General features: G+C 53.1%; 1 protein-coding gene across 13 annotated transcripts in view; it reads right to left on the bottom strand.

The window, feature by feature from the left end:
- Window positions 1-14,400, bottom strand: part of PRRC2B (proline rich coiled-coil 2B) — an 81,380-nt gene that overhangs the window by 17,782 nt on the left and 49,198 nt on the right. For 11 of the 13 annotated variants that reach the window (XR_010382826.1, XR_010382827.1, XM_031450727.2 and 8 more), the window contains 6 exons: window positions 13,369-13,684; window positions 11,570-11,796; window positions 8,883-9,081; window positions 4,263-4,479; window positions 1,524-3,587; window positions 10-206 (listed from right to left, as the gene is read on the bottom strand). Coding sequence is in view for 11 of the 13 variants with exons in the window: in XM_031450727.2 (XP_031306587.2) it covers window positions 10-206; window positions 1,524-3,587; window positions 4,263-4,479; window positions 8,883-9,081; window positions 11,570-11,796; window positions 13,369-13,684 (3,220 nt within the window). In the remaining 2 variants the exon portion in view is untranslated. The remainder of the gene's footprint in view (window positions 1-9; window positions 207-1,523; window positions 3,588-4,262; window positions 4,480-8,882; window positions 9,082-11,569; window positions 11,797-13,368; window positions 13,685-14,400) is intronic. The other 2 variants (XM_064490627.1, XM_064490629.1) reach the window with 2 other exon arrangements.

The raw sequence follows: 14,400 nt of genomic DNA, 5'->3' as shown, positions 1-14,400 counted from the left end.
CAGACTCACTTCCATAGCTCAGGTCAAACTGTTTCATGGTCTCTCCCTGCTCGCCTGCCCTCTGAGCAGTCAGCTTGGCCTCCTTCTCTGCCTTCTCACAGGAGGCTTCAGGGATGTCAGAGGTGGCATGGGGTGCCCTCTCCAGTGTGTAGTGGCTGCTCCCAGTGCTGCAGCCCAGGCCTCCAGGCAAGGCCTCTTCTGGGGACCTACAAAGGAAGGAGGCTCCTTTTAGCTCAGAAGTGGCCGAAGGTTAGGGAAGTAGAGAAAAGTTAAAACTGCATGTGCACACAGCATGCACACACAGCATGCACGCCAACACAGCGCCCAATCCACGTCCACTTCCTCCCACCATCCTCTTCACTCTGCAGGAGCTGCTCGCAGGGCAGCAGTGCAAGCCACACTGCTACAGCAGAGCCCACGGGAATGCTGCTCTCCCCAACCCCTGCCCAGCGCTAGTACTTCTGTCCTTTCCCACCATGTGCCAAACTTAGCGGAACTACAGAAAGAAAGAAGGGGAATGCTTAGAACAGGGTCCAGAACCTTCTACTCCTTTCACGAGACTGACCATCAAGGACCCCAAGCCTTGCCCTACTGACAGCCTCTTGGGGCAGAAATCAGAAGCAAAGCCAAGTCTTGGCATCTGGGGCCTAGAACCTAGACTAGACCAACCCCTGAAGGAATCTACACTCCCCAGTGGCTCCTTCTCTGCAGGTGGATTAATTACAGCCCAGGCTCCTTCCTGTGCCCTGAATTCTAAGGGGGGGCAAGAGGTAGGAAACAGTCTTCCTTGGCACACTGGGGCATGGCCTGTGCCTGATCAAGAATGTAGGCTGCATGGAGTCTCCCTTTCTCTGACTCTGGGGCACCCTTGGACAATGAGCACAGACCATCCACCTCAAAGCCTCTCATTCCTGAAGGGATGCTCACTGGGCCTCCGGCGGCCCACCCACTCTGGTTCCTGCCTGCCTCTCATCAGGCCGAGGTGGCAATCCCCGAAGCGGTGCTGTGTCTCCTCACTGTGTCAAGGAGCAGAGCCACTCGGGGCAGAGCCAACTCTGCAGGGCCAGAAGGCCAGCAAAGCCCGTCCAGCAGCCCCGAGCAGAGGAGTGTGGTGAGCTGACCGGTGCTCACCGGCTGCCACGCACAGATCCTGCCCCCTCACTGCGGCGGCCCCTCAGCCAGACTCCAAGGAAACACGTGGAGGGTGAACTCTGGAGACAGGTGCTGGGACAGGAACCATATGGGGACCACCGAGGGGTGGGGGGAAGGTCTAGTTTTGGTTATGAAGCCACAGTGACAACAACACGCCACAAGAGAAGCAGACAGCAAGCAAGAGCAAGTGATGGAGACGCTCACATACAATGGGCTGGGTGGGCGGCTGCCCTCCGGGAGCACAACGAGCGGGAAATAGCCAGGGGCACCTGACACAAGGTGGGACATGCATGCAGGACGTGCTGCTGGAAAAACCAACTTTGTAACAGAACAGCAACAAAACAGAACCTGGGATTTTGTTTTTGTTTTACCTTTTGGCTTTCAAAGGCGTCCCACTCTGTTGGCTCTCATAACGGGGAGAAGTTTCACCACCACCTGGCCTAACAGCCTTCTCCCCAAACCCTCCCGGCTCCAGCTTTCGGCTCTGTCTGTCAACCAGGGGTCTCTGACTGGAGAAGCTCCTCTTGGCCAGCTCCTTCTTCTCGCCCAAACCTGCCCCAGGCAGGCTGCCGTCCACCTGGGGGTCGGGCTCGGGGCCATCTCGCCGTTCCCGTCGCTCGCTGAAGTCGCTGCTCTCAGAGGCCGTCTCCCACTCCTCATTGGCTGGATCGGAGGAATTCTGGTATGAGAGCTCAGGGGACCTGCGGCCCACGGCGCCGCCCTTGTCCCCAGGACACAGCCTGGGCCGGCCTGGCCACGGGCCAGCCAGCATAGGGGGCTCCTCCTCTGGCCCCCATAGGCCCAGGGATTCTCGCTCCTGCCGGAGGCGCCGGAAGCGAGGTGGTTTGTCCTGGCGCGGGGGCCGCCTTCTCCTGAAGGGCCGGTTCTCGGCATTTTCAGAGTCTGCCGTGTGGTCATCTTGAAAGAAGGACCTCTTGTCCTCCACGCGGCTGTCCTCGAAGGCCCGCGCGCCCAGTGCATCTGAGTGTCTGTAGGTGTCCGGGATAAGATCTCGGTCTGGGGGCCGCCGGGCCCCGCAGGCGTCGGGAGGGCCGTACTCCTGCCGGGAGGCAGCCAGGCTCTTGCCCTGCCAGTGGGTGGGGTCCCTGGACACGAAGGTTCTCCGACCATATGCGCAATTGCTCAGCCGCGGCGGAAGGGCTCGCCCAAAGGCCCGAGGGCCTCGGTTCTTGGCATCCAGTCCGCCATGGTCCTCGGGGTACACCCTGCTGGACCGCCAGGACTCTCTGAAGTCGCCTTTCCTCGAGGCGCCCTCCTCCCTCTCAGGGAGTGGGCCTTCGTCCCCGGGCTCCGCGCCCCTCTGCCGCCGCCGCTTGGGAAGCTCTTCGTACTCGGAGCCCTCACTGTGGGTCTCGCTGGCGATCCTCCGCCGGGGCTTGGCCCGAGGGTAGTCCTCCGGCTGACCGAACTCCCGCAGTCCCCGGCCTCGGCCACTTCTCTGGCTGCTGCTGTAGATGCCTCGTGCCCCGAGGACCCCCCCGCTGCAGAGGCCGCCGGCAGGCCGCCCTCGGAAGGTGAACTCTCTGAAACCGCGGCCCCGGCCCCGCGCCTGCCCTCGGCCCCCAAAGGCTTGCTCCTCGTCAATAAAGATCCAGTTATTCCTCTTTGTCGGGGGGGTGTCGCTGGACTCTCGGGAGGGTCTGGTCTCCCAGGCCCTGTCGGGCTTCTCCTCCTCCTTGGGCTTGCTGGCCTCGTGGCCCAAACCAGCGTGGGCAGAGCCCGGGTCCTCTGGGGGGGCGGGGCCCGAGTTGGCCAGTGCTGGGTCGTTCTCTTGGTCCTCCTTCTCTGCCATCTGAAGGACGGGCCCCTTCTCCTGGGCCAGGCGGGCACTCCCTTCTCCTGGCTCCTGCTTCATCTTCTCGAGTTCCTTCTCCTTGTCTTCCACTTTGAGGGCTTTCAGGACAGGTTTCTTGATGGGTCCCGACCTCCGGGTCCTGCTGGTCTGCTCCTGGTGCTGGCTGCTGGAGCCCCGGGGTTCCGGTGTCCACTCGGGCTCCAGGGATGGCTGTTTGTTGGGGCTCCCTTCCTTCTCCCAGGAGGAGACGCTAAAGGATGGCTCCTCCCGGGGCGCCTCCTTCTCAACAGTGGTGGCTGTGTCAGCGGCCTTTGGCTGGTGGCTAATGTCCCAACTGCTATACTCTGGTTTTTTCTCAGCAGGGGAAAAGTCGGGCTCCAAGGGGGAACACCTGAGGTTTGGGGTGTGACTCCCAGGAGCACCTGCTTCCTGAACATTTTCTTGGGATGCAAACAAAAGCTCCTGGCCTATTCTTTGAGAAGAGACACAGCTGTCAAAGTCTGCGGGGGCCTTCTTGTCAAAAGCACTCAAGTACTCCTCCCCTCTCTCCTCAAGGAGATCTCGCTGGGCACTTACGCCCCCTGACCTTCCGGGTGAGGCAGAGTAAGAGCTTTCATTCCTGAAAAGGAACCAGAAAAATCAGTCAATGTGATTGGAGCCTGGTTCCTTGTTTCCATGCTGAACACAGTTTAGTTTTAAAAAGGAAAAAAAAAATTTAAAGAAAAAAACCATAGCACCAACATTTGCTCTATCTGTAAACAGGTCTTAGAGATGCTGGGCCGTGGGCTGGTGGTGGCCCTGGAGTCCAGAGAGTTGAAGAACTCAGTGGCTGCTGGTGGACTCAGCCTGCCACCCTGGAGACAGCGAGCAGCTGGGGATCCTCTGGTTCAAACAAGCTGGAGCCTGGGAGTCCGTGGAGAGTCTGGGCACTGGGCCAGCAGGGCCAGCTTGCTTTACTTTACTTTCACAGGAAGGAGCCGTGACCCACGCACTCGACCCCACCTGCCCTGTGAGGCCCCACCCCTTGCCCCAGCCCAAGGTTCCACAGAGTGTGCCTGCAACCGCAGGATTTCTCCTTGGCGTCCAGTCCCACCTTCAGCGTCTCTCACACAAAAGCATCAAGCAATCCTCCTCACACTCTCCCTTCCCCAGAGGGCACTGCAGCCCCTCCAAAGACGCCCTTTCCCCTGGGCAGTGTCTCCTGGGATAGTGCCTCTTCCCAGAGCCCTGTCTCAATTAGGACCTGGAGAGTCTTCCTTCAGCAGCAGGTCAGTAGGACCAAGTTTCGTCTCACCTGACATGCACATCCATGGCCAAAGTGTCGTTGGATTTCGGGTGGGGGAGCGAGTAGCCCTTGCTCTGCAATGCCATGTAGCCCTCGGGGCCCCACACAGGGGCTGGATCGATGGCAGTCACCTTCCTTTCCTGCAGTGGGGGCACACAGCTCTGGTCCTCAGAGCGACAGCCAGTCCCACCGAGGGGATCTTGGGGCATCATGGGTTTCATCAATCCTGGAGAAGGCAGAGAACCGATCTGTCACCTCGTTCAGAAAGCCATGGGCCAACCACAGGCCCAAAGGAGACAAGTTATTCCAACTACCAATCACATCGACACAGCGCCCCACCTGCTCAACCTCACTGGGGTCTCATCTTTCTGCTCACAGAATCTCTGAAGGCACCCACGCAAGCAACCCAAAAGGCCTGCTGGAAGACCTGTGAGGTTTAGCCTTAGTTCCTGGGTGAAGAGCCCCGGGGTGGGGGAAGGGTATACAGAACTGGCAAACGGAAACAGGGAACAGCAGACTGCACAGCTCACAGATGACGGCAGAGGGTTAGAGGGGCCAGTCAGTCGGCAACGGGAGAGGCCAGAAGGGTCTCTGCACAGACAGGTGAAGATGAGCTACCCGCCAGGAGCCCACACGGGACAAGCAGCTGGCATCCACCTGCTTCCAAACGCCAGCAAGAAGATGCAGGAAGGGATTTGGGCTTTAGTTCCTTTTATTTCTAACCCTAAGGTTGGCAGTAACTCTCACATTTTGTACAGGGAATACGCAAATGACAATGAACTGTTAACTGGCCAGAGGAGCTGAGGATAAAGCTGACATCTGGGTCCTACCAGATATAAACTAGCCGGGAAGCGGCGCCCCCAACCCAGGGCCTCTGCCCATGTCTATTACACTAGCGGCTGGGTTGGTGCAGACAATATTAAAGGTGTCTCTCACTGGGCCAAAGTCTGCAGGGAAAAGATCTGATTTTTCAGATATTTTCTTTACAAAGCTAATTATTAGCCAAAAATTGTGTTGTGCTGTCTTTTAAGCTGAGATAATCTGACCAGGAAAATGTTTCTGTATCAGGCCAGCAGTTTTAAGCTTTCTTTTAGCTATGGAGCGCTCTGTTTAACTGCTATCAGTACCTGAGTCCAACACAAAGTTAGTCTGAGTCAAGTGGTGGTGGGGACCCTCTCTGGAATCCTAAAACTACACATCGTCTATTAAGTATTGGTCACGAGGTGGGTGGAACTGCTCAGCACTGTACAAGCAATGTGGCAGCTCATGTTACCTGAAAACACCTGTCACAGAAGTGCTGGAGAGAGTATGTTAAACATGTCATGTGCAGAGCTGCGACTCCCCCCTCAAGAATGGGAAACCGCCAGGGAGCTAAAGCCACAAGCCATGGGCCCGGAGCTAGTGCTTCCCACAGGGGAGCCAGGGACTCTGCCGTCAGCCTTGGTAACCTCAGGGCTTGGTGCTAAATGCCCTCACAGGACAGGAGACAGGGCTCTCTGCACAAAGCAGAGAGCTGTAGCTGAGATGTTGCTTAGAACAAAGACCCCCCAAAGGGTTGTGCCCTCAGTTAAAAGGTAGATCAGAAAAATGCATGCTCTTTAGTACAGGAAGGTGACTGAGCTTTTGTCTCGGCCTGGGCCAAGGTAAGGAAAATAGTCCTTCGCTAGTAATTCATAGCCACATGCCAGCTTGCATGCAGGTCGAGGGTTGGGGTGGGGGTATGATTCAGATTTATGCCTAGAATGCTCCAGAAACCATCCAAGTTAAAATAAAGGATGGTTCTAGGCTGCAGAAGACATAAAACCACACTGGAGGGATATACTCTTAAATCAAGTCATACTGGATCCTCACGATAAATGAAACTGTTTAAAATGGAACTGCAATCTAAAATTACCAGAACATGCGTGGAAAGCAACCCGCCAGGAGTCTGTGGTGAGTCCACAGGATTACACACCTTCCCCAAGAACTTCAGATGACAAATGAAAATGTTAAACACTAGAAAATTATGTTTCAAATGATTAAAAGCATAAAAGAAAGAATTAAAACTTAAGAAAAACAGAGACATGAGAAAAACAGATTTGAGGGAAAAATTCTAGTAATAAAACTATAATGACTGAAATAAAAATCTCACTGGACAGTGAAAAAGAACAGACTAGACACAGCTGAAGAGAAAACTGAACTGGAAGATAGTTCTGAGGCATTTTCCCAGAAGATACCACAAAGATAACCTCTCTTACGTATTTAAGAGACTTGGAAGCCAGAATGAGAAGGCACAAAATAATCTAAGTGGGAGTCCTATGAAAAAATGGTACAAAGAATGAATGAGGAGGAAGAAGGCAATGTTTGTTGTGATAATTAGAAAAGAATTTTCCAGAAGCAATGAAAGACATACATCCTTAGATTCAAGCACTGTGAGTTCTAAGCGGAATAAAGTGAGAAAAGACAGATATGTACCGAGACACAGCACAGTGAGAAAGAACTGCGGGAGACCAAAGACAAGAAGACCCTAACAGCAGCCAGAAAGGAGACTGCAGACCACCCAGACACAAATATGACACAGGAGCCAGAAAAAAAAGGAACACCATCTTCACAGTACTCAAAAAAAAAGTAACTGCCAACCCAGAATTCTATTCCCAGTGATGCTATTTCAAGAGAAAGGGTGACGTAAAGACTTTTTCAGGCAAAATGATTTTCTACTGCCAAAAGATCTTCCTAAAGAACTTGACGGAGTGTACTTCATGAAGAAGAAGTGGAATCCAGGTGGGAGGAAGAAGCTGGAAGGGAAAGCAGTAAACACGCAGGCAGATCTGAACGGGCGCAGACGGAATAAACAACGAGGATAATAAGGAAGCACTAAAACTCCAGGCAAAGGTAACAAGACTGATGAGGAGGTAGTCAGAGCTCAGGTTCAGGGTGCATGTATCGGTTCGCCTTTGCCAAGTTAACGGTGCAGGTTAGAATTCAATGTAACCACTCACACATTAGAAAGAAAATGCAGAAGGAAAATAAGCAGAAACAGGAAATCTTGACGCCAAAAAAGGAAGAAAAAGAAAAGCAAAGAAAGAGGGATAAAAAGAAAGCATGAAATAGGACAACAGGAAATCTGAATGTAATGATTCCAGTAAATCTAAAGAGACCAACGTTAGCAATTTAAGTCACAGATCTTCAAAGTGGGTAAAACCACACACAACTCGTATACACAAAGATATGCTCCCCCAGAAAGAACTCAGGCTGATGGCAAAAAGCTGGGGGGAAAAGAAACCATGTAAATATGAGTCAAAAGAAATCTAGAATGATGATGTTACCCCCAAGCACACACTGAGGGTAGGAAGCACAGCGAGTGGTAACGAGGGAGCCACGAAAAGCTGAAAGCGGCAAGCTGCAGTAATTCCAAGCCTGCACTCGAGTCCAGATAGACAAAGCAAAAACCTAACAGCATCACAAGATTTGACAAATCCACAGTCATGGCGGGAAATGTTCACACACCTCGTAGTAACTGATCAAGGGGATACATCGTAATGTTACAGATACATTCGCACAGCACAATTGGCAAGCACAATTGAATGGACCACATCCAATTAGAGAACACATTATTTTCAAGCAAACAGAATGATTTAAAAAAAGAAAAAAGGACCACGTAACAGCCTACAAAGAAAATCTCAACAAGTGTCAAGCAATCTAGATGGGGGGTTGGCTGGCACACTTACAGCCCTTGAGTGAAATTGGATCGGCCACCTGGTTTTAAAAATAAAGTTTTACAGGAAAGTGAAGGCTCCATGTCCATTCACTCACTACTGCCCACAGCTATTTTGTTCTAGAACAGCAAAGCTAAGCAGCAGCTCAAAGCCTAGAATTTTTATTATCGGGCATTAATAGAAAACGTCTGTGACTCCTGATCTGTATCATGTAGACCTTATTATCTGATCAGAAGGCAGCCACACTAGAAATTAACCTTAAAGATAGTCTTAAAACTCTGTATCTGGAAAACTTACATCATTAAAAATCATCACTCAAAACAGATAAATCAAAAGCAGACCAACATTTAGAACTGCACAATAATACAAATGTTTCATCTTAATACTCATAGGAGCTCTTAGCTCAGGTGAGATTTAAATACATCAGGAAAGCCAGAAATTAATGAGCTAAATAAGCATCCAACGTAATCAGTCAGAATAAGAACAAAATAATTTCAGTGGAAATAATGAGGGGGGAAAAAGCAGAAGTTAATGAAACAAAAGCCAAATAAAACGGGACTTAAGAAACCCAAATGATACTTTTAAAAAATGGCATTCGATAAACCTTGGGAAAGGCTAGTCAAGGGGAAAAAGAAAGCACAAAAACATTAAAAATGGAAAGAGGGACAAAATGACACAGAAGAGACAGAAAAATTAATTAAAGCCATTTACAAGGCATGATCTTAGGAAGGCCTCTTCCTGACAGTTCTCTGTGACAGGTGCTATTATCACACTCTCATTCTGCAAACAAAGAAGTTAAAGCTCAGACTGGTCACGTGACTTGCAAAGAGGCCAGACTGGACTCCAGGTGGGTCTGTCTACCTCACGAGGCAACGCCCTCCAACGCCACACTATCATGGGCTCCCAGGTAAGGCCCCTAGACCATGACGCTTACCCGAGGGGTGCAGGGCTGAGGGATAGAAGTCCACTGGGGTCCGGGTGGGCGTGATCCGGGGGTCCATGTAGGAAGGCATCATCATCCACCTGGGATCGAAGCCCAGCATCTGGGGGTGGTGCGGGTAGAAGGTGCGCTGTGGGTGCGAAGGTGGAGGAGGGTACACCGGCTGCCAGTGCTGCATCTTGTACAGCTGCTCCTGACCAGGGGGAGAGAGACCAGGTTGGACAGATGCTGGGGGGTGAAGAGGCCGCACACAAATGCACGTACACACACACACGCGTGCACAAGCACATGCACACAAACATGTGCACACGCACACACAGGCTCTTCAGCTTTCCCCCAGGTGGCACAGACAGCCCACCCAGCACAGATGGGCAAAGAGGGGAGGGAGGAGCAGCTGCTCCGAGGGGGAGATCCCAGCATATTACAGCACTCAGGCCCTCTCCCAAGCCTCTCCCAAGCCGGATGGAAGCCATGCCCTGGGCTCCTCTGCCACACAAGAGGGACGGGGTTTCATTAAGACCAATACTCACCTGGAATGGCGCCTGGCCAGAACAGCACCCAGGGATGCCCCCCTTACCCCCACCACACTGTTCCTTCAGTCCACTCTCCACACTCAGACGCCCTGACCAGGTCAAGATCCTTCAAGGGTTCTCCATAGCTTTCCAGCTAACAGCCCAAATCCCACAGGGGTACATGTGACCCACAGGGCCCTGCGGCTCCTGCCCGCCCCCTTGCCCCCGACCCGCCTCTCTAGCAATGCCCCACAACTGCCCTGGCTCTCCGCTCCACATTCCTGCCTGCCTGCCTGCTTTGGGCCCTCTGTCCCTCCATCCCCAAACCTGCTCACCCACACCCATGCTTTAGGTTTCAGCCTAACGAGCACTTCCTCTGGGAAGTTGGGTTCACAACTCTGAACCCAAGGTCAGGCCCCCGTCCTCTGCTCTCCTTTGTACCATCAGCAACAGGTAACACTGCTGCTGCCGGTTTCCCTCCCTAAACCATGAGACCGACGCGAGTTCCCCGCAGCATCCGCGTCCCTACCACCGGACCTGGTGCAGAAAATGTTGGTGCCCAAAAGAATGAATGTAAAGCATCAACAGAGTATTAAAAATTAAGAACCTGGACCCAGTGAGGGGTCACCTCAGATCCTGTTCCAGGGCACCAGTGATCTCCAGGGCTGCCCTCACAAGTGCGTCCTGGACCAGCATTCTGGCAGCGCTCGTGGCAGACTCAGACAAGGGTGGGTCGCTGACCTGCACACCCCTTCCTACCAGCCTGCTAGCCCAACCCCAGCCTGGGCCGGATTCCCTGGGCAGCTCGCCGGCACTCACAGCACCTCTTAGGAGCATTCAGCACTTGATAAATAAGAGCTCCTGGCCCACACAGGAGGCTGCGGGCCTCTGCCCACGGCTCCTCCTCCTGTCTAGACCCCAAGTCCCTGGGGAACCCGAACAGACAGTCTGTTTGCCAGACTCCTCAGGCTACACTGGCACGTTCAGACTTCTTTCTATTCATGAGGAAGGATTTACCCGTCACTGCGCCCCAGAAGAGTTACCTAGAACAACTGTTCCTACTGTGTCTGGCTTGATTTACTCCAGACCTCCCCAGTCAATCAGGAATTCTTCACCAAGCCCGTAAGTAACTAAAGCACAATGAATGTAACTTCCTGTTGAGAGGGCAGAATGTGGTCAGCTTCTGGAATGCTTCCTAGGGACCCAAGGAAAGGAGGATCTGGGGTAAAGGTTTTGAAGGCAACTAAAGAGATTCTGGGAAAAGGTCTGAGATGTTGATGTGTTTCCTAGGGCACCCATGTTTTGAAACACTTCGATTATTAACAATAATTTACTGTACACCTAGCTAAGCACGTCCATGCATGATCTGTTTCCCACCAAGACGCACTGTTCATTAGCAGTCAGCTCTTCCATGGGTCACTCCTCTAAGACAAATAATTATTATGGGTGGTTCCAGCTGGGCAAGATGACCAGGACTACAAGAGACCGCTATGATTACCATGACCCATGCAGTCTTCCTCAGAGCAAAAAGTAGGTCCTTTTTAAGATTTATGAATCACCAATAAAGAAGACCCTGATTGTACTGGCAAGTCAGTTCACAGGCATCATTAAACCCTGATTGTCACACTGAGAGGCAGGTGTTCATTCCCGCTGCTTGACACTGACCTGTCCAAGGTCACACCTGACTAGGTAAGCTGCACCAGACTCCACAGCCATCCAACTCAAAACCTACAACCCACCTCCCTGACCCAAGGCTAACATAGCTCTTTCTGAAGCTCTCCCAGCAGCTCAGGCCTTCCCCAGTCCTTGGGAGGCTCCCAAGGACAGGGCGATTGTCGGCGTAAGGAGTGGCCACGTTGTAGGGCTCTGAATGAAAAAACGACTTAGACACCACTAACTCACTCTTCCTTACCAGTATTAGACAACAGGGTCCCTAAACTACCAACGAGGGTTTTCATTCAAAGGAGAAATTACTTGGAAAAATTAATGGCCAGGGCTGACTTCCCAAGGCTCCAAGTTTTGAGGCAGAATTCCTGATATCCCTGCTGGTGACCAGGATACACATGAGCAACCTTTTGCACTGGGTTCTCCTCGAAGGTGGTGTGCGGAGGAGAGGGGACGCCTGCTCAGGGGCGGGTCTGCTGACAACACCTAACATCCCCTGTTCACCTGCTGCTGATGCTGCTGCTGCTGCTGCTGCTGCTGCTGCTGCTGCTGCTGCTGGCGCTGAAATCGGGGAGGAAGGGACTTCTGGTACTTGCTGAATTCCTGTGCAGGGGATCCAGCCTCCCTGGCCCCCTCCTCACTGCTGCTGCTCTGAGCCACAGCTGGAGGAGCTGTGGGAGCTTCTTCCGAAAACGTGTTGGGGGCTTCGTGGGCAGGGAACTCAGGGGAGCCTAAGGAACAAAGAAGAAGAGAAACTGCCGGGTGAGTCCACAAAAGCTTGGCTGACCGAATGTTTAACAGCAAATGCTCTTTCTCGGTGGCACTTACGTTCCACGGCTAGACACCCATCCTCAACCCCTGGTGCTGTGCTAACTGCTCTCCACACACAAGCTCACGGGGTCCCCAGCTCATCCTCACGTGAGAGACCAGCACACTAAGGGCCGAGAGGTGGGGTGGGCCGCCTGAGGCCACACCGTCAGCAGAGTGGGGACCTGGCTCCAGACGGGAGCGGCTCTGCTAGAACAGACCCCAGGAAACAGGAGAGCAGCCATCAGCCACTAGAGTCCACACACCCATCCTCCGGCCACGAGAATCAGCACAGCCCACGGCTGTGTGAGCCGGGCCAGCCCGCCAGCCTCTCCCGGCACGTTCCTTCATCTGTGAGTGAGGAGAACAGGCGCACCCGCCCCAGGGCTTCTGGGAGAATCAAGCGGGACAGTCCATGGGGTGGACTGAAAACAGCAGCTGGCGAGTGGTAAAGGCTCAACCCAATCTCCCATCACTGTTCTCTTTGGAATTCCCTTCTTTCTTGCCCCGTCCCAGCTTTGCACTCTTTTTGGTTTTTTTTCAGCTTTGTTGAGGAGTAATTGACATTCGTGTTCTTAATTCTACTGCAGAAGGCAAACAAATGTCGAGGCGAAGCCCCAGGGACCCAGCGTCCCGGGGGAATACTGACAGGCAGGGCGGGTACAGAGGGGCTTGGGGCACACACAACACCCAGGCCCACCAGCAGACCAGCACCCACGGCCCACACTCACACCCGCAGTCCACTGCCCAGACTCCCACTGCCCCACCTCGGCGAGTCCTGCATGGACAGGACATTTACAGAAGGACAATGATCTATTTCTCTGAGTTCCTTGGCCTGAAGGGTGCTGATGACCATCAGACCAAGAGCAATTCTTCCATCTGAGAAGTTTCAGCACCTGAAACTAACATCAGGTCCTTCTCTACTGAAGAAAGTTGGTTTCAGTTGATTTGAGAAAGTCAGCAAGAACATATTCTTTAAGATTGACGTCCAAAGACACCCTCCATCATGTAATAGCGTTCAACATCGCTTGTGCAGCCGAGCGATGCAGTCCTTCTAGAATAACGTCAGGAGAAACGTATTCTTCCCTCCCTGTCGTGAACAAGATCCCGTGCTCATGCTCAGGTCCTCGAGCTCCTGCATCTCTGGCTGAGTAGCAGCAGCGGTGATGACAAACCTGGTGACACCACCGAATGCTCTCCGCACCCGGAAACGTGCCAAGTGCTCACACCTCCTGCGGCCCCTCAGGATGCGGGGAGGCATGTGCTATCGCCACCCTGTGTCACAGGTGAGCAAACATGCTCGAGAGGTGCGGCTGAAGCCAGTGGGCTGAAGTAGTTGGAACAGGATGTGAACCCAGGCCCCTGACCCAGGCCCAAACTCTTAACGACTGGGGCTTCCCAACATCACCCAGCTGTAAGACACAGGGAGATGCAGACAACCGCCAGTGAAAACAGCCCACGGCCTGCAGGTTGTGGGACGAGGGCCCACCGCTTACCTTTGCGGACAGCAGGGCCATTCTCCTGTGCAGGCGCTTTCTCGACGCCTGGAGAGCGGGGAACCTCCCTCTCCACCTGCTTCTGGGCCTCGCTCGCCTTCTGTGCCTGCTTACACTTCTGGTCCAGCTGCTTGAGTTTGGCAGCACAGGCGGCCAACCGCTCCTCCCGGGCCCGGCGCTCCTCCTCCTCCCGGCGCTTTCGGGCTCGTTCCACAGCCTCAGACATCTCTGACTGGATAAACTTCTGCCGCGGGGGCGGCTTGTCCTCTTTGTCCTCGACAGACTGCTGCCGGAACACACTGCCTACGGAGGACTTCTGCCAGGAGAAGAAAGCCTCAGCTGAGGCGCATGTCGCAAACCCGGAGAAGGGCCCACCCCCAGGGTGGGATCAGCGCTCCTTCCCAAGACCCTTGAGCACAGTCACGTGCTGCCAGACCCGGGTTTTACTCCTACTCTGCCCTTTCCCGTATGTGGAATGAGGTTTGGGCAAGCGGCCACGTTCTATAACTTAGTTTCTCACTTGTAAACTGTGGACAATACAGGAAGCCCTCGGGACTGTGAGAAGGCAATAAACTGTTTGCAAAGCACTCAGTGCCAGGACGTACACCTAGGTCACCCCCGGGTAATGGACGCTCTGACCACTACTCATGGGCACAGCAGACTGAGCCTCCAGAGCTAAAGAACAGAGTGGGAAACCACACCCCCAGCATTTCTCAGCCATAAAACTGCTCTACCCTTTCTCCCATGAAAATACATAAACTCGGGTCACGATGAGCCAGAAACTGAAATTCATACTCAGAAATAAGGTTTCAAGGTGATTCTTTATATATAAAAGCATCTCTAGAAACATCTCTTTTGAATATTTTACCCGCTTTTGAGCCTCTCCCTGGTTGCCAGTTACTGGACAACCACCAGGGTGCAAAAGATCCAGCATGAAAAACTCTCAAAACTGGGAAGACTTCTCACTGATCTGCAGGAAGCGAAGCTACATGCAGAATATGTAATAGTACAAATGATGGGCAAGTTTAACTG

Source organism: Camelus dromedarius, chromosome 10 (assembly GCF_036321535.1).
Source record: "Camelus dromedarius isolate mCamDro1 chromosome 10, mCamDro1.pat, whole genome shotgun sequence".
In the NCBI taxonomy this organism is placed as follows: domain Eukaryota; kingdom Metazoa; phylum Chordata; class Mammalia; order Artiodactyla; family Camelidae; genus Camelus; species Camelus dromedarius.
The sequence above is the reverse complement of the archived record's forward strand: the minus strand, read 5'-3'. Positions and strand labels throughout refer to the sequence as shown.